Genomic DNA, 24,956 nt, shown 5'->3' with positions numbered 1-24,956 from the left:
ATTATTGGTCTAATTAGCTTTTTTAAATCCATGGGTCAATTTTGATAAATTTTTCTGGGAAAATTATTTATGTTTGTGTTTTCAAATGAACAAATATAGAGTTAAAGGCTTCAGTTTCCTAAGAGTGGGTGTGTTGAAGGTAGGTAAATTTTTGAGACCCATGCATGTCTGAATTACTTTATTTTCATAGTTGATTGATGATTTGGTAGGGTCTTGAACTCTAGATTTGACTTAGATTCATTTTCCTTAGATTTTTGGTGGTACTGCTTTGTTGTTTTCTGGCTTCCATTTCTGCTCTTGAGAAGTCTGATGACATTCTGATTCTCTATCATTTGTATGTGACTTTTTTTCTCTTCCTGGAAGGTTTTAACAGTTCCTCCTTATTGTTATAACATTCATTAGCATAGGTCTTTTTCTGTTTCTTGTGCTGCATTTGGTGGATATCTTAGTCTGGAAATACACATCCTTCAGTTCTGGGAAATTTTCTTTTTTTTCTTTAAATAAATTTATTTATTTTATTTATTTTTATTTTTGGCTGTGTTGGGTCTTTGTTGCTGTGTGCAGGCCCTCTCCAGTTGCGGTGAGCGGGGGCCACTCTTCACTGCAGTGCGCGGGCTTCTCATTGCGGTGGCCTCTCCCATTGCAGAACACAGGCTCTAGGCGTGTGGGCTTCCATAGTTGCGGCTCGCAAGCTCAGTAGTTGTGGCTCGTGGGCTCCGGAGCACAGGCTCAGTAGTTGTGGCGCACAGGCCTAGTTGCTCCGCGGCATGTGGGATCCTCCTGGACCAGGGACCTGGGCTCGAACCCGTGTTCCCTACATTGGCAGGCGGATTCTTAACCACTGCGCCACCAGGGAAGCCCCTCTGGGAAATTTTCTCATGGTACTGTTTTTCTCCTTTCATTTCCTCTGTTCTCACTTTCTGAAATTCTTATTATTGGATTTTGATGCTTCATTTATGTACAAAAGATAAGCATGATGAGGCAGTTCATTAAGATCCTTTTGGAAGGATAGATACTTTGGTAGTTCACAGAGTCAGATAAAGGAGTTGGACAACTAAGACTGCAGAACAACAGAAGTCAGGGCGGTGTGGGCCTTGGGCGGGCTTGCAGCTGCTGATGGGGCTTGCTCCAGCTAGGCTCTGTGGCTGCCACTTCCTCTTCAGTTACTTTTCTTATAGACACAGGAATTTTGTTCCTGTTTGGCCAGGTGCTGTTCATCTTCAGCTGATTTAGCTATAGCAAAATGTGGGTCCACTGTTTTAGATCTTTTGATATTTTTATGTTTTTTGAAAGAAGCCGTAACTCCGGTACTTAGATATAATTATATGTTTAAAATATTGACAACCAAGTTGATTAAAAAAAGACAACATGATTCAGAGAGTGTGTGTCTTCTAGGCCACCAGATTGCAACCTGTGCTTTAGAGTGATTCTGCCTTCATGATTTTGTAGGTTCCATGAATTAGTGATTTTCCTACCTAAACATTGAGGAAGTTATGGTTACCCTTTAATATTTTTACATAGGAAATCAGAGGGTTTGTTACTGCAGTTGCTTCCTGAATAAATTCAAGAGCGTTGTACTTCGTGTTTGGTAGACCAGAGTTTAAATCTGATTTTGCTGTTTACTAACTTTGATTAGTCTTATTTTTCACATCTGTAAAAGGAGAATTTAGGGATGGATTAAATGAGAAAACAAATATAAAAATGCTAGCTTGCTGAAGTAAAATGAAGCCTCTCTTCAGCTCTTCAGTGCTAGGCTTATTTGAGCTTTATCAGTCTTGATTTAGTTAGGACAGAGGCCATGCTTTGCATTCCAAGTATGAAGGGTTTTAACACAGGAATTAGAGGCTTGTACAATCCTTGGAAAGGCTGGGGATGTGATGGTCAGGAAAACTCAGTCTGGTTATCTGATACTGATGGTTGGGAGCTTGCCTGGAAGCCCTTGTAACTGAAGACTATTGCGGAAGCTCCAGTGGACAGTCTCAAGTCTGCAGTACTGGAGGTGTTGACTTCTGATGGTATTGAGTCTCAAGAAGCCCCCACTGACCGTCACAGATCCTGCAAGCCCGGATGCCACACATGGTTTTCAAGAGCACATTCTGACCTCTGAGAACCTCATATCTGCTGTGTGTGTGTCCGTCCGTCATCTGTCCTGCCTCTGCCTCGTCAGAGTAACTGATGATAATTGTGACTCAAAGCTCCTGTGACTGCCTTACCTTGCATACTCTAACTCAAAACCACACAGGGAAGGAGGCTCTGGCAAGTCTGTTCCTCCTATTCTCTGCACCATTGCGTAGAGCGGTGGGGACCACGGTCTCAGCAGAGCTGTTACTTCTGTCTTTGGAAGGAAAGACAGATGGGTGGAAGGACTTTCTCCCTTTCTTTGACATTTCTTCCCTTACACTTCACCAATTTAGCAACTAATCTTTAGCAATTGAGAAGGCTTCACTTTTTAAAAAGAAGGTGTGGATTCTTGGGAAAAGAAGTGGGGTGTCATTTTCTCTAGACTCTAAGTCATGATGGGAACATTCATTTGGCTGAGCTCAGACTTCTTGTCCTCTCCCAGCCTGCCCAGGCCAGCAGAGAACTCAAGGGTCTAGCTTTTATGGCTTCCGTAATTGGGAGGCAGAGCCCTGCTCTGTCTTCCTTCAGGACTCATACTGAGATTAATTTCCGACACAGGAAGAGGAAATTCAGTTGTAAGACCCGCAAACAAATTGTCAGTGTGCACTGCACTTCATAAGTGAAATACAAAGTTCACTTCAGGGAAACCTCTCCAGGGTCCCATGAAAGTAAGACTTTTAGAACAAGACTACAAATAATTTTTCAAGTACATGATGTAGGGGTGCTTTCTGAAAATTTTGCTTGGTTACTCAAAATTTGATAGTTACACTGTAGGGCAAAGATGCTCACTTTGAGTGTTCTTAAATATTAGTCCAATTCCTTTCTCTAGTTGCTGTTTAAATAAAGGGTCTGGATTTCCTCACTTATAAAATATGGAATTTTGACTCTGTTAGTGATTCAGAATATGAGCATGTGTACATGAGAATGGTGTTGAGGCGAAAGAAAGACGGTTAGAACCTTTGGACTAGAGCAAAGATTGGCAAACTTCGTAAAGGGCCAAATGGTAAATATTTTAGGCTCTGCAGATCACTGGGCTTCTCTTGCAATCCTCTGCTGTGCCTTGTAGCTTGAAAGACTTATAGAGAATATGTAACTGAATTAGCATACAGTGTTCCAATAAAAGCTTATTTACATAAGTCGGGCAGTAGCCAAATTTGGACAAAAAGAGGTGGCACACCCTACGTGGCCTGTGGACTGTAGTTTGCTGACCCTTGGACTAGACAGTTGCTAGAACCCTGTTCCAAGCTAATATTCTATAAAATTTCTAATCTAAGCTCCAGGTTCCTGGAAAGGAAATAAGAATGATAAGTAAAAGAGTTGTGTTCGTTATAGATATCTAATTGCTGTGTAATTGAAGATTGTAAAAATTCCAGTAGCTGTTTTTAAGTCTTGCAGATGAGGAAAGTTGATTCCCTTAATAGCATAGCATGTCTGGTATAATGTTTAGCCTTAGAAGGAGAGTTTCTAGGTAAAGGCATTGACCACTCTTGTCCTGCTGAGTTAATCTTCCCCTTGGTCTTCAGGGATGCGCTGTTCTTCCTTTAAAACTCTGGATTATTGTGGACATGTTTTGTTCTCTTGGTTCTGCTCAGTAGGACAGATATAAACTAGAACTTTTTTAAAAAAGGATTTGTTTATATTGTAAAGGAGAACAGAAGGGAAGTGATGCAGAAAATGTAAGAAGAATAAAAATAGGCATACAGAGTTCTTGTCTTAGTTTGTTTCTTAGGATTTTAAGTTAGAGTTCTTTTCATATCCATTTTTACATTCCATATACCAGGTGGAAAGAAAGTATGTTTTTGTTTTCTGCTTTATCAGGTGTGGTTTTTCCTTTGCTTAATGTGGTTTTGTCCAAGCACAAGGTTACCCACATTTACAACCTTTCGTGTCTCCTTTTGGGAATTCTAGTTATTTTCCACTTCCTTTAGGTATTTAGTTTCTCTCGGCAGTGTTTCATAGTTCTTAATTTATAGGTCTTTTACAAATTTTATTATTATCCCTAGTATGTATTTCATATTTTTAAGCTAGTGCAAGGATTTGTTTTTTAATTGCCAACTGCTCATTCCTTGTATGTAGAGAAACTATTCATTTTAAAATATTGTTCTTATAGTCTGTTCTTATTTCATTCACTGAATAGTTTCAGTACCTTTTTTTCATAGATTCCATATGATTTTCTCCATAATTGATCATGTTTGCTGTGAATAATGACAGTTTTACTTCTTCCTTTTCTATCTGAATTCCTTTTTTTTCTTTTTCTTGTCTGGTTGCACTAGGTAGAACTTCCATTACAATGCCGAATTGCAGTGTAATGGAAGCCACAATCCCAGTCTTGTTCCTGATTCCAGATGAAAGCACCGAGTCTTTGCCTTTACCTGTAATGTTTGCTATAGGTTTTTCTTACAGATGCCCTTTGATCAGGTTAGGGAAATACCATTCTATACTTAAATTTGATAAGAGTTTGTATAAGGAATGTGGATATTGGGTTTATTAAAAAAATAAATTTATGTGTTTATGTATGTATTTATTTTTGGCTGCGTTGGGTCTTCCTAGCTGCACGCGGGTTTTCTCTGGTTGCGGTGAGCGGGGGCTACTCTTCGTTGCGGTGTGCGGGCTTCTCATTGAGGTGGCTTCCCTTGTTGCAGAGCGCAGGCTCTAGGCGTGCGGGCTTCAGTAATTGTGGCACGTGGTCTCTAGAGCGCAGGCTCAGTAGTTGTGGTGCACGGGCTTAGTTGCTCCGCGGCACGTGGGATCTTCCCAGACCAGGTCTTGAACCTGTGTCCCCTGCATTGGCAGACGGATTCTTAATCACTGTGCCACCAGGGAAATCCCGGATATTGGGTTTTGATTAATGCTTTTTCTCCTTATATTGAGATGATAGTTTGGTTTTCTACTTTTAATTTGTTGTTATGACACATTACATTGACTTCAAAAAAGTATTGATTTTTGGATGTTAAACGAACCGTTCATTCCTGGGATAAACCCATGTGGTCATGATGTGTATTATCTTTTTAATGTATTACTGAGTTCTATATGCTAATTTTTTTGGGGGGGGGGGCGGTACGTGGGCCTCTCACTGTTGTGGCCTCTCCCGTTGCGGAGCACAGGCTCCGGACGTTCAGGCTCAGCGGCCATGGCTCATGGGCCCAGTTGCTTCGTGGCATGTGGGATCCTCCCAGACCAGGGCTCGAACCCGTGTCCCCTGCATTGGCAGGCAGAGTGGGATCTTCCCGGACCGGGGCACGAACCCATGTCCCCTGCATCGACAGGTGGACTCTCAACCACTGCGTCACCAGGGAAGCCCCTAAGTTTTTAAAAATAAGTTTTGCATGTATGTTTATGAGGAATAATGGTCAAATTTACTTTTCTTTTAATATTTTTGTCTAGTTTTATAGTGGACTCAGAATGAATTTGAAAGTGTTTTACCAGTCTGTTTCATGTATCTCTGCTGTAAACTTTTTTTTAATGGACACAGTTTTCTCTTTTAAATACTTATTTTATTTTTTATTATTTATTTGTTTATTTTTGCTGCACCAGGTCTTAGTTGTGGCATGCGGGCCTCTTTTTTTAAAAAATAAATAAATTGGGCTTCCCTGGTGGCGCAGTGGTTGAGAGCACGCCTGCCAATGCAGGGGACACGGGTTCGTGCCCCGGTCCGGGAAGATCCCACAGGCTGTGGAGTGGCTGGGCCCGTGAGCCATAGCCGCTGAGCCTGCGCGTCTGGAGCCTGTGCTCCGCAACGGGAGAGGCCACGACAGTGAGAGGCCTGCGTACTGCAATCAATCAATCAATAAATTGATTGATTAATTGATTGATTGATTTCTATGTTGGGTCTTCATTGCTGCACGCGGGCTTTCTCTAGTTGCAGCGAGCGTGGGCTTCTCTTCATTGCAGCCCACAGGCTTCTCATTGCGGGGGCTTCTCATTGCGGTGGCTTCTCTTGGTGCGGAGCACGGGCTCTAGGTGCAGGGGCTTCAGTAGTTGTGGCATGCGGGCTCAGTAGTTGTGGCTTGTGGGCTCATTAGTTGTGGTGCGCAGGCTTAGTTGCTCTGTGGAATGTGGGATTTTCCCAGACCAGGTCTTGGACCCGTGTCCCCTGCATTGGCAGGTGGATTCTTAACCACCGTGCCACCAGGGAAGTCCACATGCGGGCTTCTTAGTTGCTACGCTCGGACTTCTTAGTTGTGGCATGCGGACTCTTAGTTGTGGCATGCATGTGGGATCTAGTTCCCCGACCAGGGATCAGACCCGGGCCTCCTGCATTGGGAGCGTGGAGTCTTACCCACTGGATTACAAGGGAAGTCCCTCTGCTCTGATCTTTATCATTTACTTCCTTTTGCTCTCTTTTGGTTTAATTTCCTTTTCTTTCTCCAGTTCCTCAAGATTTAAATTAAGGTTGTTGATTTGAGATCTTTCTTCTTTGTTAGTGGGCAATTATAGCTGTAAATTTTCCTCCAAGTACTGCTTTTGCTGCATCCCATAAACTTTGGTATGTTGTATTTTTGTGTTCATTTTTCTCAAAGTACATTCTTATTTCCCTGTTTCTTATTTCTTCTTTGACCTATGGGTTGATGAAGTGTACTGGTTAGTTTCCATGTGTTTGTGAATATTTCAGTTTTCCTTCTATTTATTTCTAGTTTTATTATACAGTTGACCCTTGAGCAATGCAGGGGCCAACTGCAACCCTCTATGCAGTTGAAAATCCACGCATAACTTTGCAGCCAGCTTTCCATATCCATGGTTCTGCATCTGTGGATTCAACCAATCATGGATTGTGTAGTACTGTAGTACATATTTATTGACAAAAAATACACACATAAGTGAAACCTATGCAGTTCAATCCAGTGTTGTTCAAGGGTCAACCATTTTTTAGTCAGGTTTGTATGCTTTGTATGATTTTGACCTTTTGAAACTATTAATTAAGAATTGTTTTATGGCCTAACATATTTCCCAGAGAATGTTCCGTGTACACCTGAGAAGAACGTATATTCTGCTGCTGAGTTGAGTGTCCTGTATTTACCTCTTAGGTCTAATATCCAGTATAAGTTCATCTTTTTAAAAAAACGATAGTACTGTACCTTTTTTTTTTTTGGCGGTACGCGGGCCTCTCACCGTTGTGGCCTCTCTCATTGCGGAGCACAGGCTGCGGACGCGCAGGCTCAGCGGCCATGGCTCACGGGCCCAGCTGCTCCACGGCATGTGGGATCTTCCCAGACTGGGGCACGAACCTGTGTCTCCTGCATCGGCAGGCGGACTCTCAACCACCGCGCCACCAGGGAAGCCCTGTACCATTTATTTTTGAAACAAGCTTTGCAAAGTCTTAAATTTCTATTTAACTTCCAAATACTCTCATCTTAACTTGATTATGTCTGCAGAGACCCTGTTTCTAAATAAGGTCACATTCACAGGTGGGGGAATGGGGAGGTACGACTTAAATGTGTCATTTTGGGGCACACAGTTCAATCAACTACAGAGTCAGTTAGCAACAAATTTCTTCTGTTTTTGTTTAGCTGTGAACGTCTTTTTTTTCACCTTTATTTTGATAGTTTTGCTGGATATAGAATTCTTTGAGCACTAGGTATATGCCTCTGACTTCCATTGTTTCTGATGAGAATTAGCTGTTAATCTTACGCATTTGTAAGTGATGAGTTGTTTTTCTCTTGCTGCTGCTGAGGTTTTCTCCTTGTCTCTGAAACATTTTGACTATGACGTGTGTATTTGTAGATCTCTGTGTTTATTTTACTTTGAGTTTAGTAAACTTTTTGAATGTGTAGATTAATATTTACAAATAAATTCGAGAAGTTTTCAGCTATTATTTCTTCAGATATTTCTTCCTGCTTCTATTTCTCTTTTTCTCCTATTACATACATATTGGTGTGCTTAATGGTATCTCACGTTTCTCTGAAGCTATGTTCATTTTTCTTCATTTTTTTCTTTCTGTTGTTTGGATTGGATAATCTCTGTTGATCTGTTTTCAAGTTTACCAGTTCTTTCTTTTTTGCCAGTTCAAATCTGTTGTTGAGCCCCTGTAGTGAATTTTTCATTTTAGTTATTTTTCAATTATAGGATTTCTTTTTGCTTCTTTTTAATAGTTACTGTTTATTCATACTGTTTATTTGGTGCAACATTGTCATCATACCTTCCTTTAGTTCTTTAATCATGATTTCATTTAGTTATTTGAGCATACTTACAATGGCCAATTTGTCTGTTAAAGCTGACATCCGTGGCGTGTGGGATCTTAGTTCCCTGACCAGGGATCAGACCCATGCCCCCTGCATTGGAAGTGCAGATTCTTGACCACTGGACTGCCTGGGAAGTCCCTCACAGGCAGTTTCTGTTGCCTGCCTTTTTTCTGATGGGTTATGGGTTGTACTTTCCTGTTTCTTTGCATGTCTTGTAATTTCTTGTTGGAAATTGGACATTTTAGATAACATATTGTGTCACATCTGAGTGCTGGTCTCCCCACTTCTCCACCCCAGGCCTGTTTTTAGTTGCTTGTTTACCTTTTTGGTGACCAGCTGGGTTTTAAGTGAAGTCTGTTCCCATCCCACACCCCACTCTGGGCAGAGTGAAGCTTCTGATGTCACTCCTCAAGGGGGCCACATCCTTGGGCATGCCCACAGTCACCCTGGGATGGTGGTGCTTTGGCTGGGCTCCTTCTGTCTTTTTCTTTGACCACACCTTCCACAGTGCCCTGGGCCATAATTTCCTTTACAGACTGACTAGTCAAATTCAGGCTCCTTTGATTGGATAGTGTCTGAGGTCAGTGATTGAGATCTGTTCTAAGTAAGTGAGGGCACTGGCCCCTGTCTCCTCACTTCTCTCTGGTCCACTAGGCATCCTGCAGTTCAGTCCTTATCTCCAGTGACTCTTATCTTTCTAATAATCTCTCTCCAAAACCTTCACTGTTTCTGAGAGCACCTTTTGCTTAGGACTTTTTTTGTACTCTGTTCATAACAAAGTTAGTTACCCTGAGAGAGTTTTGGAGCTCTGTTGTTACAAGGTTTGCTTTGCCCCTTGGGCTGACTCTGAGCCCCAACTCTTGTGCTGTGGGTGGGGACAGTGATATACTTGTCTCTTGGGTGACACCCTTGCTCTAGGAGCTGAGTGCCTGGGTGGCAGCAGGGTGGGGGGCGGGTGCTGGCAGTAGCCCTGGATCTGCTTGCTTATGTCTCGGTATGAAACCCCCACCCCTTGAGCTGGGGCAGGGGTGATCTGGGCGCCGGTGGCGTCTGTACCACACTTGGGGCCTGGGTGAAAGAAGGGAACCACCGCCTCCTGCCCACTCCTGGGAGTTAGCCTCAGCACCAGGCAGGCAGGTTGCGTAGGGGGAGGAATGCGGAGGTCTGTGTTCTTGGCTGCACTGGTCTAGAGTGGATGGAGTTGATGCCCCACTGAGCTGCTAGGGGGAGGAGTGAGTGGGTCCTGGTTCAAAAACCACAGAATCCTGTAGCCGTTCTTACCAAATTTGAGTAGATTTCTTGAATGAGTGTTTTCTATTTAATGTATGCATTTAGAATCAATTCCAGAGACATTAAATAGTCGTTTCATTAAAAATAATTTTCACCAGTTGCACAGAGAGTGGGTTGGTGGAGCTCCTCCTGATGTCATACTGGAAGCAGAATTCCTCAAGGATGCTAATTCTTTAATATCTCTCCTTTTTTTTCTTTAAAGCACCTATTCTGTTTGGTAGTGTATGGTAGGAATTGATGTATTACCTTGCTAGAACTTTATTGGTTAATTTCTAGCCCCAGGCTGGAAAAATTCCTGGGGTTTTATGTTTATATCATCTCACTCCCCTAGGTAGACTCTCTGGGGAGGCATATGCTGCTGCTTCTCAAGCCTCTTTGCTTGCATGTGTTCTAAGATGAAAAATTTAAATTCCAATTCTTTGATTTTCCTAATAATAAAAATAAATTTGAAAATGAGGTAGGAGATGTGGTGTATATGTGAAATATACACTCAGTATGGAAAAAAATGTAAAATATCTTAATCTTTTCTGTATTGAGTACATGTTATAATGATGTTTTTGATACACTAGGTTAAAATGTTGTTAACATTTAACCTGTTTAAATTTTGTCTTTATTTAAAAATTTTTTTAAATTCTTTTTTAAAAAATTGAAGTACAGTTGATTTACAATATTGTGTTAGTTTCAGGTGTACAGCAAAGTGATTCAGTTATTTTTTTCAGGTTATATTCCATTATAGATTATTATAAGGTGTTGAATGTAATTCCCTGTGCTGTACAGTAAATCCTTTTTGCTTATCTATGGTAGTTTGTGTTTATTAATCCTGTACTCTTATTTTGTCCCTCCCTCCCTCCGTCGCTGTCCCCTTTGGTAATCATAAGTTTGTTTTCTGTGTCTGTTTCTTTTTACTTTTTAAAATGTGAACACTAGTAAAATTTAAAATTATGTATGTGGCTTGTATTGTATTTCTATTGTTTGTTAATTCTCTACATTATCTCTACTGCCCTTAAATAGGGTCTTCGTTTTCCATGATTAATTTGGAAAAATGTAAAAATTTCAAGAAGTATTAGAAAAGTCTCTTTAATTTTTGCAAAGTCGGCAGTTTTCCCCTTTTATATAGTTGTAGTAAAAATATGTACTCAAAAACCATTGTTTTATAAAGAAAACAGTTTTACTTAAATTTATGATTTAAAAAAACTATTCTGTCAGTTTTCATGTCTAATAGTGTTTAGTAAGTTGATTTTCTTTAGGTAGGTATGTGCTTTAAAATTTTTTAATTATTAAAAATGGCTAAAGCATTTATAATTCTTGTATATGAAATTTTAGTATTTTAAAATGTCGTGTCAGGAATCCTTAAATGAAACAAGTTGTTTCAGTGTTTGAATGTGTGTCTGTTTTAATATAGTAAGACTGACTTTCGTGGCCTCTCGCTCACAGATGATGACTTTGACCAGTTTGATAAGCCTGGTGCAGAGCGGTCCTGGAGGAGAAGAGCTGCAGACGAGGACTGGGACAGGTGCGGAAACCCCTGGTTACGTGCAGGGTCCATGCTGATTTATCTCCTGTCGCTAGGCCACACAGAGATCTTTACTGAAAGCAGTGTGTTAGCTACTAATGCTCTTTCCTGGGTAGGCTGGTCCTTAGTGGGCTAAAGTAGGGCAGGGGTGAGCACTTCAGGTGGAGGGCTTTGTAGTGGGCTTCTACCCCCGGCCTGTGCTGTCCCAGGGCTGCCAGTGGAGCACTGGGGGTCTTATCTCTCTGTTTTTATACAGTGATGGTATTGACTTGATGGGCACCCAGCGCTATTGTTGGAGTAATTGTACGTCTACAACAACCATAGCAACAGAATTCCTCCACATCCTACGTAACATTTGGCTAGACGTTAACATTTTTGCTATTTTAATTTGTGTAATATGGTATCTTGTAGTTTAAATTTGTATTTCTCTGATAACTAGTGAAGATGGAAATCTCTGTTTAGGAACACACACACACACACACACACACACACACACACACACACACACACACACACACACACACACACACTCTCTCTATTAAAAATGTCTACAGTTAATGATAGATGTCAGTTCCATGTAGTGATTACTTCTGGGAAGGCGCTCTAGTAGGGGTTAGAGGGATAGGCACTGGAGAGGTGCACAGAGGCCTTCATTTGAGTTGGGGGAGTTCTCAAATGATGACTAGTCGTTACATATTTCTTGCCATCTTAAATACTGTGTTGAAAATGTGAACATTACCTTGGAGTTGCAGTCAGAAAGTTTGGTAATGAAAGTCAATAGACCTGAATAACGAACAACAATGATATACTGCTGTGAAAAGAATACCTGGTTGCCATTTGAAAACTGTAATGTCCCAGAAGTTTTACTGAAAAATTTACATTAAAAACTATGTAATTCTTATAGTCTACATAAAGTTGATTACCCTCAATGACTCTTAAGGTAGTCCATAAAAAAGTGAGAGCTTAGAGCAAAGTTTTCTATATAAGCAGTGGTCCTATTGGGAAGTACTGATAACTAGTTTTATTTAAGAGACTGTGATGGGGAGCTGAGTAAAATCTTGTGTATTTTCATAGCTTACTCATCGCTTGGACTTTCTGTTCTGTTAGTCATCTGGTAGTATTTATGTCTGTTTTTCTTTTGGGTTGCTTGTCTTTTCCTTATTGATTTTAGGGATTCTTTATACTTTTTGAAATTTGTTTTTTGCGCTTAGAGATATCTCCTTCCAGTCTGTGGCATGTATTGTCTTAAACTTAATAGTCTTCAAGTAGATATTTATAAATAATATCATTGAAATCTTTTCCTGTATGGTTTTTGTTTATTTTTTAAAATTAAAATATGAAAAATGTATTTGGAAATCATTTTCAGACTTATGGGAAAGTTGCAAGAATAACCCAAAAATTCTTATAAGCCCTTCTCTCAGACTCACAGTTGCTTTTTGTCACATTCATGTTATTCTTTCCCTCTTTACATGCTCACATACACACACATGGAACATTTTTCTTTCCTGCACCATTTGACAGTAGTTTGCATCATGCCATTTTCTTCTGAATCTACATTGGTTATCCAAGGTTTGTCAGTTGTCCCAGTAATGTGCTTTCTAGCTTTTTTTTCCTCCTCTTTGTTTCTTCATCTGGAAGAATTCTGTCTTTAAAGACTTCTGTAAAGCCTTCTGTAAAGCCTTTGTCTTTAATGACTTTTGACATTTTTGAAGAGGACACACTGTTTATCTTGTAGCAGCCCTCAAGTATGGCTTTGCTAGTGTCTCTTCAAGCCTAGATTCAGGTTGTGCATTTGGTAAGGAGCGCTCTTTGGTGACACTGGGGCCTTCCTGAGGGCACCTCTTCAGGAGACATGTAATGTCAGTCAAGCTGCTTTCTGCCTTTTGTCCTCAAGAAATTCTTCCCTACCCTGTATTCTGTATGTTCCTATGAAAGTTTTAAAGTGTTTTTTGGTCTCCATCACCCCTCCCTCCCTCCCTCCTTTTCTTCCTTCGTTCCTTCCTTCCTGAAATAGATTAAATTGATTGATTTTTTTTTACTTATTGAGAATTTCAAGTGTATATGAGAATAGTACAGTGCAGGCAGTATACCATCCTTCAGCTTCAACAGTGTCACTAGGAAGCACTCTTGTTTTATCTGTGATCTCTGTAACCCTTCTCACGTCACAGACATAATTTCATCTGAAAATATATCAGATTGTATCTCTCTAAAAAATAAAGGATTTATAAATATAGCCATAATAGAGTTACATCTAAAAAGAAGTCCCTTAATAGGAATGTCTTATTAATGTTCACATTTCCCTGATTGTCTCATGTTTATATAAGTATATTACAAATACACACACGTATAATGTGGATATGTGTCTGTGTGTTCTTTTATAGTTTGACTTGGAGTCCAAATAAGATCCATATATCATAATTGATTGGTAGGTCTTTTAAAGTATTGTTTCATCTGTAAGTTCTCTCCACAGTTTTTGTTAGTTCCCTGCAGTTTTTGTTGAAGAAACAGGGGGTTTATCTTGGAGAATTTCTACTTTTGGTGGTTGCATCTCCTGGAGTGTTTTTAGTATGTTCCTTCATCTCTTGCATTTTCTGTAAATTCATAGTTAGATCTGGAGGTTGGTCAGATTCAGGTTTGAATTTGGGCAGGAGTAGGGGCTCTGCAGTGTCTTAGTTGGTGGTATGTTCCTCCAACAGGAACTTCACAATGTCTTGTTAACTTTTTGTGGTGTTACCAGCCATTAGATGATCCAAGTGGTGATATTCTCATTCTGTCATTCCTTCTTTTTCTGTTAGTTGTGGTAATTCTGTAAACTACTTGGTTCCTCTGAGGTACAGAGGAGGTGCTTGATTCTTTACTTTTATTTACCAGTTTTCAAAAGAATGGGTCAGTTCCTTAGCATCCTCCAGAAGTGAGTTCTATTTTTGAATCATTTCAAATTCACAGATTTAAATATTGCATGTGTTTTTTTAATCCATTGTAGTTACAATTCTTATTAATGTTTGAATTGTCCCGGTATTTGTTCAGTGGGAATTTATTTTGGTTGTCATGACATTAGTTGGTCTTCTGCTATGATGGAATTGGGTTTTGTTTGCAGTGAGACAGGGCTCTAGTTTTTCTTGTTCTTTTCAGTATGACTAGCATTTGTCCCAGTGTCCTCTCTTCACTCATCTTCAGTGCATGTTTGCATATGGAGATTCTGTATCATATGTATTTCTTTATTTGATATTTTTAAAGCATAAAATAGACTCTTCCATGTACTGGATGGTAGAGGAGAAGTTTGAAAGTTTAGGAGACGAGTGAGTCAGAAAACGAATCAGTGTACGTCCTGGTAGGAAAGAGCATGTTGAGAAGGTCTCCACTGAAGGTCATTTGATGACGGGGATGTTTACAGGGCAGGGCTAAAGAAGCAGGTGTGGCACTGGGGGAGCGGCAGCAGACCTGTGGGGGAGGGGTGTCTGAGGGCGCAGCCAGGTCGGCACTTGTGTCGGGGGGGTGGAACTGGAGCTGAGCAGGTGGGGGGGGCAGTCTCTCCTCCCGCTTTGTGACATTCCGTTGGGACCTCCCATGGCTGAGCCCATCCAGAAGAAAGGCCGGGAGAACCGGGGAGCCCCTGGGAGCCGTTCCCGGAGACCCCATCCAGGGCCTGGAGCCAGCAGGGACCAGACGAGGGTGACCTGGAGTGGGGAGGCACAGAGATGATGAGCTCACGTGCAGTCTTTGTTGTCACTTAGATTTCTCATTTTGAAAGGCTGCAGCCAGGTGACTTCCTGCAAAATACCTGTTTCCTGAAAAAGCCTTTTTTTTTTTTTTTTTTTTTCTTTTTTTTTGCGGTACACGGGCCTCTCACTGTTGTGGCCTCTCCCGTTGCGGAGCACAGGCTCCGGACGCGCAGGCTCAGCGGCCGTGGCTCACGGGCCCAGCCGCTCCGCGGCATGTGGGATCTTCCCGGACCGGGGCACAAACCCGTGTCCCCTGCATCGGCAGGCGGACTCTCAACCACTGCGCCACCAGGGAAGCCCCTGAAAAAGTCTTTTAGTATGACTCTGTTTGTTAGTAAAAATGTACTTGCTCCCTAAGAGCTGGTTGTCTCTCATCTTTGGTAAGAAATACCTGCCAAAGAGGTTGTTCTTCCTCCAGTAGTGTTTACTGGTGAAATCTTGTGGGAGCTCTGCAGTCGAATGCAGGAAGCCTCCTCATCCTTTTGGTACTCTTTCGCTTCCTAACAGTTACCGTTATTGTCCACGAGCATTACTGCTCACCCCTTTGAAAGGACTCGATTTGGACCATTCAGTCCCATTCGTTCATTGTTGTTTTTGGTGACCCTTGGTGTAATTTTGGTAGTGTTTTGTATTTTACAAGTTTCTTCCCTTTTGTGTACCTCTTTGTAAGGATCTAACTTTATGATAACAATAGAGGACTAACTACATTTGACTTTTGTGGGGTGTGTGCATAGTAGTTAGTATTTGGACTCTGGAGCCAGACTGTCTCAACTCATCTACTGGTTTCTTACTTGGAAGCAGGGTGACCTTGGGCCAGTTCTTTAACATCTCGGCCTCTTTGTTTTCACGTTGAAAAAATGGAGAATGATGTAGGTGTCTGGTTGCTGGGGTTGTGTTATGTCAACAAAAGAGCGTGTATGTGTGAAACGCGTGGAGTGATTCTTGGCATGTAGCACACTGAATGGGCGTTAGTGATTTCTTGAGCAATAATTTTATGCATATTGTAGTCGCGTGCACTTAATCCTTCTGTCTCCCGTCTTGCTTTCTTATTTCATGCTGTTATTGCCTTTGTTAGTCATGGAAACAACTGTTCTCCACCTCTGTACACTCCACTCATTTACAACTGGTAAAGTTTTCATTATCTTCTTTTAAAAAATGCTTTTGTTTAGAAAAAGTAGATGGTAGTCCAAGACTGATTTCGTATTTCCATATATTTGTCAGCAGCAAATACTGTCTAGATTTTTGCTTGTATGATTACCAGCACCTGTTCATATTATGGTTTTAAGAGTTCTCCTCAATTAGTTTCCCCTGGGCAAATGGTATTACCTTCCCTTTTCAGTTATTTAGAGTGATGCTCCAGAGGGGTGCTTGTCCTCAAATGGATGCTTGTATTTTTGGGGGGTTATCTAGAATCAAATTCTCAAATGTGGTTATTGTAAATATTGTGACTAGAAAGCATTTTTTCCTCATCCATGGAAAATGATTGTAACACTGAAGATACAAAAATTGTATCTGAAAGATGATTAGATGATTTGTGGATTGAAAACGTTGGAAGAAGTTATACATTAGTCTCTAATAACTGTTTTACTTATACAGGTCCATGAAAGATTTTTTTCCATGAGCTAAGTTCTCATCCTGAATCTGTCTCTGCTGTGTGACCTAGGGCAAATCATTTAATCTTGTCCTTATTTCCTCTATCTATAAAATGATGGTATATGATTTATGTAGGGTAACATAAAATAATGAAAGAGGTATTCAGTGCATGAATGAAATGACTTGTTGAGTTGTTGCTGGTTCTAAAAGGTAGTATATAGAATTTCTGTTGTAACTTCATATGTGCATTCCAGGATATTCTGGCATTCTGCACAGTTGCACACTAGAAGTAAACATGGGTTTTGGGTAAAATAGTGTTCAAAACCTATGGAACTTATAGATATTTGTAACCAGAGCCCTTATTTAAAAAGTAGCAAATCATAATAACATTGGTGCAGTTAAATCTCCATTGGCATTTGTACCTAGAATCATAGTCTAATTGCGTTTCCTCCTTCTAGATGTTGGTCCTTAGTCATTTGCTTTTAAAAGACGTAATTTAGTGGTAGCCATCTTCATCAGTTAGAGAAACATAGTGGGAAATGTCTTCAGGTTTTTCGTCTGGTAAGGGTTTCTATTTTAATTATGAGAAAGACTCCTTCTAATTGTTTCAAAATATAAACATGCTGACAAAAAAATGCAGACAGCTGACATGACTCCCATGTTATAAAGATCATTCTCTTAGTAATGATTTACTTGAATGTCCTCATCAGCATTGATTTTGCATTTTTAAACTTCTTCAGTTTTCACAGTTTGAGTGTTAAATGGTCTTTCAATGATTTTGGTTTTTAGTTTTCCTAGTTAATGATGTTGGGCATCTATCTTTTCCTATTTCATTGTAGGTAAGAGAAAGCATAGATATTGTATTATAGTTTCTTCTTTTGCTCATTAATGAACAAGTCCAGAGAAATTAAGATCTCATATTGAGGTGAAAAAACTTAAATTAGAAGTCTAGTGAGAGCTGCTAGTTATAGCAAAGCTTCCCATACTTAAAGGACCAGATGTTCCCTATATATTTGAAAATATGTTTTCATTATTAATAAAGGAAAATGTAGCAAACTTAATGTGAAAGTACCCAAACCCTAAAGTCCTGGATAAATTTCCCAGTGGTCTACAGTCTTTGCATTGTGTAATAGGAATAATACATTGTCATGTCTCTTTTTTCCACAGTGAACTTGAAGATGACTTACTTGGAGAAGACTTGCTCTCTGGCAAAAAGGTAAGAAATACGGGTCTTCCTGAAATTAAATGATAGTTATTTAATTGCATTTAATACTTTTTTTTTTTTTTGCAGCATGTGGGCCTCTCACTGTCGTGGCCTCTCCCGTTGCGGAGCACAGGCTCCAGACGTGCAGGCTCAGCGGCCATGGCTCACGGGCCCAGCCACTCCACAGCACGTGGGATCCTCCCGGACCGGGGCACGAACCCGTGTCCCCTGCACTGGCAGGCGGGCCCCCAACCACTGCGCCACCAGGGAAGCCCAATTGCATTTAAAATATAGGAATACATCTTATGCATGGGATGTGTTACTGGAAAGTTGGGTATAGATTAAAATTTTGTGAATCGAATTACTTTTTAAATGCACAAAGAGTTGAGTGTTTAATTTGTTAGTAAGTTCTTTGATAACTTAGAATTCAAGCCCTAAACCCTTTGAAGCAAGTACTTTAAGCTCCTGCTATGCCAAGGCACTCTAGCAGGCACTGAATCTATGAAGGCGGCAGCTGCTTCCTTAACATTCAGTGGTTAGTATTTGCATACTGGAGCTGGGATTTACTTTTTGGGAATATTCAGAGATAAGCATAAAAATAAACATACTCGGGCTTCCCTGCTGGCGCAGTGGTTGAGAGTCTGCCTGCCGATGCAGGGGACCACGGGTTCGTGCCCCGGTCCGGGAAGATCACACATGCCGTAGAGCGGCTGGGCCCGTGAGCCATGGCCAGTGGGCCTGCACGTCCGGAGCCTGTGCTCTGCGATGGGAGAGGCCACAGCAGTGAGAGGCCCGCGTACTGCGAAAAAAAAATAAAAAATAAAAAAATAAACATGCTCAAATATGATACATAGATAAATAAGAATAAAAGTCTAAAACTTAATGTAGGTTTTTCTAAATTCTTGATCAAGTAAAAACTTGGAAGCAGTTATCGTTGATGTGTATATCTGTTTATATATCATGTGTGTATATGTACATATGTAACTCTACATATATATGTGTATATATATAGTTTTTTTTTTTTGACTGCGTTGGGTCTTCGTTGCTGCGCGCGGGCTTTCTCTAGTTGTGGCGAGCGGGGGCTGCTCTTCGTTGCGGTGCGCTGGCTTCTCATTGTGGTGGCTTCTCTTGTGGAGCGCAGGCTCAGTAGTTGTGGGGCACGGGCTTAGCTGCTCCGCGGCAGGTGGGATCTTCCCAGACCAGGGCTCGAACCCGTGTCCCCTGCATTGGCAGGCGGATTGTTAAGCACCGCACCACCAGGGAAGTCCCCTGCCAATATATTTTGAATGGTATGAAACATTAAAAATAAAAAGCCAAAGATTAACGTGAAATACTGTATTTTTATTTTACTTATTAACAGTTTAAAGACACTTGTTATTCTCACTAAATATCAAGATAGCTCTTCATGCTTAGTGTTTTGGAGTCTTCAGGTTGTGATGGCTCCTTACTGTCAGCAGTTACATTCCAGCCCATTGCACTTGTAGGTGATTGGGTCACATCGGTTGTCTGATTTATCAGACCCGATGAGATTTTCCTTTTCCTACATTTAGTTGATGAAGGTCCAGTACTAGACATACCAGCTTTGCCATTTTCCTGTAACTTACTAAGTTGCATTAACATCTTCTCTAATACATGAATTTGCTGTAGCCGCTCTCTTTTCTGTTTCTTATTGCACCATAGGCCTTCAGGTGTCTTGGCTTTGGCCTCCCCCAACCTTTTCTCCTTTAAAAAGTGGCTCTGTCATCACCTATAACTCTAAGTAAGGATTAGTTCCCGTTACCTGTAAACCCACTTGATCATAGTGACTGGAAGGGAAAAACCAGGGAGAGTGCCCCTCAGCCTGCCCATGTTGAGCTTGTGCTCTGGCCTCAGGATGCCGCATGTGTGGTGTGATTTGGGGGGCCAGGGCCAGTCCTTCCTGTGTCATGGTCATAGAGGGGAGGGGAGGACTGTGTTCTTTCTGACTCAGTGAATTAGTTTGCACATCCTTGAACTGCTCTCACTGTACTTGGGACTCCACTACCCTAACGTAGACACATTTTTTTCCTTTGTAATTATTTAAAATGCTTTAGTGAGGAATACCAATTACATGTTAAAATGTTTAAATGTAGTAAAGTATTTGGACATGAAGTTGGAGTTCTACCCTTGGGCAAGGCTGATGTATCATAGTTTGCCCTGGGTTTCTATCCGGGAGCCCACCTGGCCCTAATGATTTCACAGGCATTCTTGGCCACTTTCTCTTACTCTTTTTTTTACCCTTCTTTCCTGCAGACCACGCTGACCAGAGTCCTCCCTAGCTATTCCACTCTTGCCTGAGGAAACACTTCAGTTCATCTTTAAGTAGAAACTCCAGTCTTTTTTTCCTCCTCTTTCTTCCCTTGTGTGCGTGTTGTCGGGGAGTAGTAACGCACATTCACCACAGAAATCATTTTAATAGGGTAGGGAAGTGTGAGGTGCCCCGGGATCTGAGAGACCGGCATGCATGCATGCAGTCTAACAAAGCCTGGAACTGTAGAAATTTGACCATTTGGCAAAATCACTAGGCTGCTTCTACTTACTGATCTGATGAGTAGACAAGCCTGTCAAGAACAGGAGAGAGGGTCTAAGTTGTGTTTATTTTCATGTGTTCATCCGTACTGGACAAACCAGAGTTTTCTTTTAGTCCCTTACCATTTCAGTTGGGCACTCTAGTTATCTAAAATCTGCTTATTTCTAAAATTCCACTATTTTTTCTTTTTTTGTGCTAAATTTAGTCAAATATTAAGGATACCATTTTTTTTTATGATGAGAAAAAATTATTTGTTTATAGGATACTGCCAAAGGACTCGTTCCTTTTTTTTCTTTCGTTAAGAGTTATAGTAAATATGATCATTATGCTTGCTGCTTCTATACTTATTTGACTGTGCATCTAAAAATTAGTCTGGCGCTTCCCTGGTGGCACAGTGGTTAGGAATTCGCCTGTCAATACAGGGGACACGGGTTGGAGCCCTGGTCCGGGAAGATCCCACATGCCGCGGAGCGACTAAGCCCGTGCGCCACAGCTACTGAAGCCCGTGCGCCACAACTGCTGAAGCCCGTGCGCCACAACTACTGAAGCCCATGCGCCCTAGAGCCCGTGCTCCACAACAAGAGAATCCACTGTGGTGGGAAGCCTGTGCACTGCACGGAAGAATAGCCCGTGCTCGCTGCAGCTAGAGAAACCTGCACACAGCAATGAAGACCCAAAACAGCCATAAATAAATAAATTAATTAAAAATAAATAAATAAAAATTAGTCTGGGGTAGTTAGCCAGTACGCCATATGTAGGATCTCGACTGTCATATGGTTATATCAAACTGAGAAAACTTTCTGAATGGCAGATGTTTTAATAACAAGATTAGAAACAATCCAGTCAACGTAATTTTGCACTTTTGTAGCAAGTCTTTTTTGTGGAAGTGACATGCATTAATTAGATTTCTTACTTTAATTAGAATCAGTCGGATTTGTCAGATGAGGAGCTAAATGATGATCTTCTACAGAGTGATAACGAAGACGAAGAAAATTTCAGGTATTCAATATTAGCTCATTAAAAATGTTCTTTATGTAACTAAATTTCTAGTAATTAATTTATAATTATGGTGGGATATAAATGATAATGTGGTACTGTATCTTTAACATATGATTATATTGTAAACAGGATATTAATATAACTCTCTGATGTGGAAGCCATATATATTTTTCTATAAATAGATCAACTGTTTAAAGTCAGTGTTGGTCTTGCATTTAACGACCTCTGAGAGCTCTGTTGAATGCTCGTTATAAAAGTTCAGTACAGGTATATGCACCGTTCTTTTAAAGAATTCCTTTATTTGGACGGGGGGCAGTGGCCTCCGACTGTTAATACTGTTGGTCACAGTTTGATGTTACTGCTTTTGTTTTCATTTTAGACCGTTTTTATTTATACATATCTAGTAACTGAATTGCCATTTTGAAAATTCCTTTGGACTGTAGTTCGACTCTAGTTGACTATCTGAATGTAGTTGTTTTAGTCTGTTTGGGCTGCCATAACAAAATATCATAAAATGGGTAGCTTACAAAGAACAGACATTTATTTCTCACAGTTCTGGGAGCCGGGAAGTCCAAGGTCAAGGTGCTGGCCTGGTTGGGTTCTAGTGAGGACCCCCAGCCCTCTCACTGTGTACTCACATGGTTGGAAGGTGTGAGGGAGCTCTCTGGGGTCCCTTTTATTTTTTTTTAAATTTTTTTTTGGGGGGGTCCCTTTTATAAGGGCACTGATCGCATTCATGAGGTTCCACCCTCATGACCTAGGCATCTCCCAAAGGCTTCACCTCCAGACACCATCACATTGGGTGTTAGGATTCAACACATGAATGCGGGGGGGCACAAATATTCAGTGCATGGCAATAAAGAATATCTTTCTGTTGCTGACATAGTAGCGCAATTATAAGAAGATGATAAGGCATTTAGTATACTCTGTTAGGTGGAATAATTGTTTCAGTTTTATGAGGAAACATTTATTGTGAAAATATAGAGACACTTCTTGCTTATAAATGTAGTTAACAAATACATTCCATTCATTGTTGAGCTATAGATTTGTAATAGTTTTTCTAACATAATTTTTATGGGTAACAAGTTTTAAATTAATTTAGTCTGTCAGTTATTTGTTTCCCAATTCCATTCTGTGACATCATTATTATATTTTGATCTTTTGAGTTAGTTAAGTTGCCCTTGAAATAAACCTTTGGAATTTTTTTAGCCATATGTCTTCAAGTGTATGTGGCATGTTCAATTTTTTGTTAGGATTGGATACTTAATAAGTGTAAATTTAGATTTAGCTACAAAACCTTGCGTTTTAAGTGTTATTATGCATTTTTAATTGTTTGACATTTATCTGTTGTGATCTAACAGGTGGAATATGATTTCTTTTTTTGCGGTTTTAAAACTGCCTTCATTTATTTTACTCAGAAATTAACTGTTTTTTAAAAATTTGTGGCTAGTGTAAACTTTAGTTGAACATTGAAATGTATTTTCATGCAGATTTTTAATATTTTTATTTTTTAAATAGGAGTTTATAGTTTGCATCATAGATTTTAAAAAAGAAAACAAGTTGTTCTTAAAATTCCATCTATGATTTTCTGTTTATAGAGTAATACTCCTAGTTTTACCTGGATGTTTTAGAAAATAGATACCACCCGTTTCATTCTGGAAGTTAGAATGAAACGTAGTCTATTTGCTTTCAGTCCTGGACTTTTGCCAGGTAGACCTATTTCTCATGGTTGGTCTGATTCTCCCGGTCAAATAAGCTGCAGCTGATGATAGAGAGGGCACCTTATGCAGTAGGAGTCTGGTGCTGGCCCTGTGTACGTATAGCGCACTGAGCTCTGCGGTGTGCAGGAGGAGTTTGTAGTGCTGGCTTAGTAGGTAGCACATTGAGTTTTGCTTTCAGTCGTTGTTGTCAGCGTGCCTTGATCAGTCACTGGAGTAACTTTTCACCCGTCTTTCTAACAGTTAACTTATGCAATGATTTAGTTTTGAGCTTCACTCCAGTTGCCTGCCTTTCTTTGTATTTTTGTCCCCTCTAGTTCTCAGGGTGTCACAATTAGTCTGAATACCACATCTGGCATGGTCACATCATTTGAACTGTCTGACAACACTAATGACCAGTCTGGAGAACAGGAATCCGAGTATGAACAAGGAGAAGATGAACTCGTTTATCACAAGTCTGATGGATCTGAACTGTATGCTCCTGAGTACCCGGAAGAAGGACAGTATGAAGGCCACGGTGCTGAGCTGACAGAAGACCACATCCAGTACGTGGGGGAGCCGGAGGAGGAACAGCTGTACAGTGACGAGGTGTTAGACATCGAGATCAATGAGCCTTTAGATGAGTTCACAGTGAGTCTTTCTCCTTTGTATGGCCGAAGATAGCATGGCTGCCTGGGTATAGGTTTCTAGACTGATTTGAAATCTGTTTCCCTCCCTTGGGAGGGCGGGAAATTAGACCTTATTATCACTGTCTGCCAGTTTCTTTATCTGCGCTATGACAAAGTTTGTGTTGACAGCTTGTTTGGCTGGAAGTAATGCTCCTTTGTCATCCTGGAAGGCTGCACAGAATCGTGACCTTGAGGAAGAAAACAGCTTTGTGTGGTGGAGATACACTGTCAATTGTTAGAAGTACTTAATGCAGGGCTTTTATCCAGGCTTTAGACAAGATCTGATAAAGTCCTTCTAAGGTGAAAAGATTATTGACCTGCTAAAGACATCTTTAAGGTGCTAATATTCCAGAGTGATTGATGTCCTGTTCATTCATCCTTTTTTGTAACTGAGAACTGTCTAAACGTGAATAAAGAGATTGGAGGTTAGTTTAGGAAATGTCACACACAATTTGTTATCTGTAATCAGGAAGCAAAGATTGTGCTGATTTTTATTTCAGAAAGGTGGTTTTGGTTGGTAGCTTTTTTTTTTCTTTTTTCTTTTTTTTTTTTTTTAGGTTGAACCTGTCAAGAAAGAAAAAGGTAATAGTGAAAGATTGCTCATCTGTCTTCATAATATATCATTAAAAAAGATTTGTTTTTGGGCTTCCCTGGTGGCACAGTGGTTGAGAGCCTGCCTGCCAATGCAGGGGACACGGGTTCGTGCCCCGGTCCGGGAAGATCCCACATGCCACGGAGCGGCTGGGCCCGTGAGCCATGGCCGCTGAGCCTGTGCGTCCGGAGCCTGTGCTCCGCAACGGGAGAGGCCAGAACAGTGAGAGGCCTGTGTACCGCAAAAAAAAAAAAAAAAAAAAAAAAAAAGATTTGTTTTTGAAATAAGCACTTAACGAAATTTATGTTGGAAGGGCATGACCTCCATAGGTGCAGTAGAATTTTTGGGGTGCTGGTCTCCCCCGAGGTGCAGTGTGAGTGGGGCTGCTGGAATGGGGTGGAGGCATGCAGCATTAGGGCTAGAGTTCTGCCTTTATCTCTTAATGTTTCCATTCAGAGTAGGTGATTTTTCATTTGAGAAAAAATGTGTGTGTTTGTGTGTGTGTAGTTTTGAAAGACACTAATTGTTTACGAGGAGCCTTAGAATATCTAGTTCCAAACATAGTTGCGTTTATATATCGCAGTGTTATTTTTAAGATTTATTCCTTTTGAATGCTTTCTCTTTAGTAGATATAGTAATGAAAAAAGGTTTCTAGGTTTGGTAAACAGAATCCTGTAAAAGGCATCATGGGTCCTGGTTTTTTCGGTAACTCTGTAATGGTCTGTTTTGGTAACAAATCCTCAGTAGTGTGGACAGGTGCTCTCTGGTTTACTGGTGTGTCCATATACTATGTTAAAGTGAGACACTGT

General features: G+C 40.6%; 1 protein-coding gene across 7 annotated transcripts in view; it reads left to right on the top strand.

Moving 5' to 3' along the window:
- RBM33 (RNA binding motif protein 33) overlaps positions 1-24,956 on the top strand; it is a 117,843-nt gene that overhangs the window by 4,231 nt on the left and 88,656 nt on the right. For all 7 annotated transcript variants that reach the window (XM_028489520.2, XM_055084723.1, XM_028489519.2 and 4 more), the window contains exons 2-5: positions 11,025-11,103; positions 17,586-17,634; positions 21,093-21,169; positions 23,205-23,517. In XM_028489520.2, coding sequence (XP_028345321.1) covers positions 11,025-11,103; positions 17,586-17,634; positions 21,093-21,169; positions 23,205-23,517 — 518 coding nt within the window. The remainder of the gene's footprint in view (positions 1-11,024; positions 11,104-17,585; positions 17,635-21,092; positions 21,170-23,204; positions 23,518-24,956) is intronic.

This window comes from Physeter macrocephalus, chromosome 5 (genome assembly GCF_002837175.3).
Source record: "Physeter macrocephalus isolate SW-GA chromosome 5, ASM283717v5, whole genome shotgun sequence".
Classification (NCBI taxonomy): Eukaryota; Metazoa; Chordata; class Mammalia; order Artiodactyla; family Physeteridae; genus Physeter; species Physeter macrocephalus.
The sequence above is the reverse complement of the archived record's forward strand: the minus strand, read 5'-3'. Positions and strand labels throughout refer to the sequence as shown.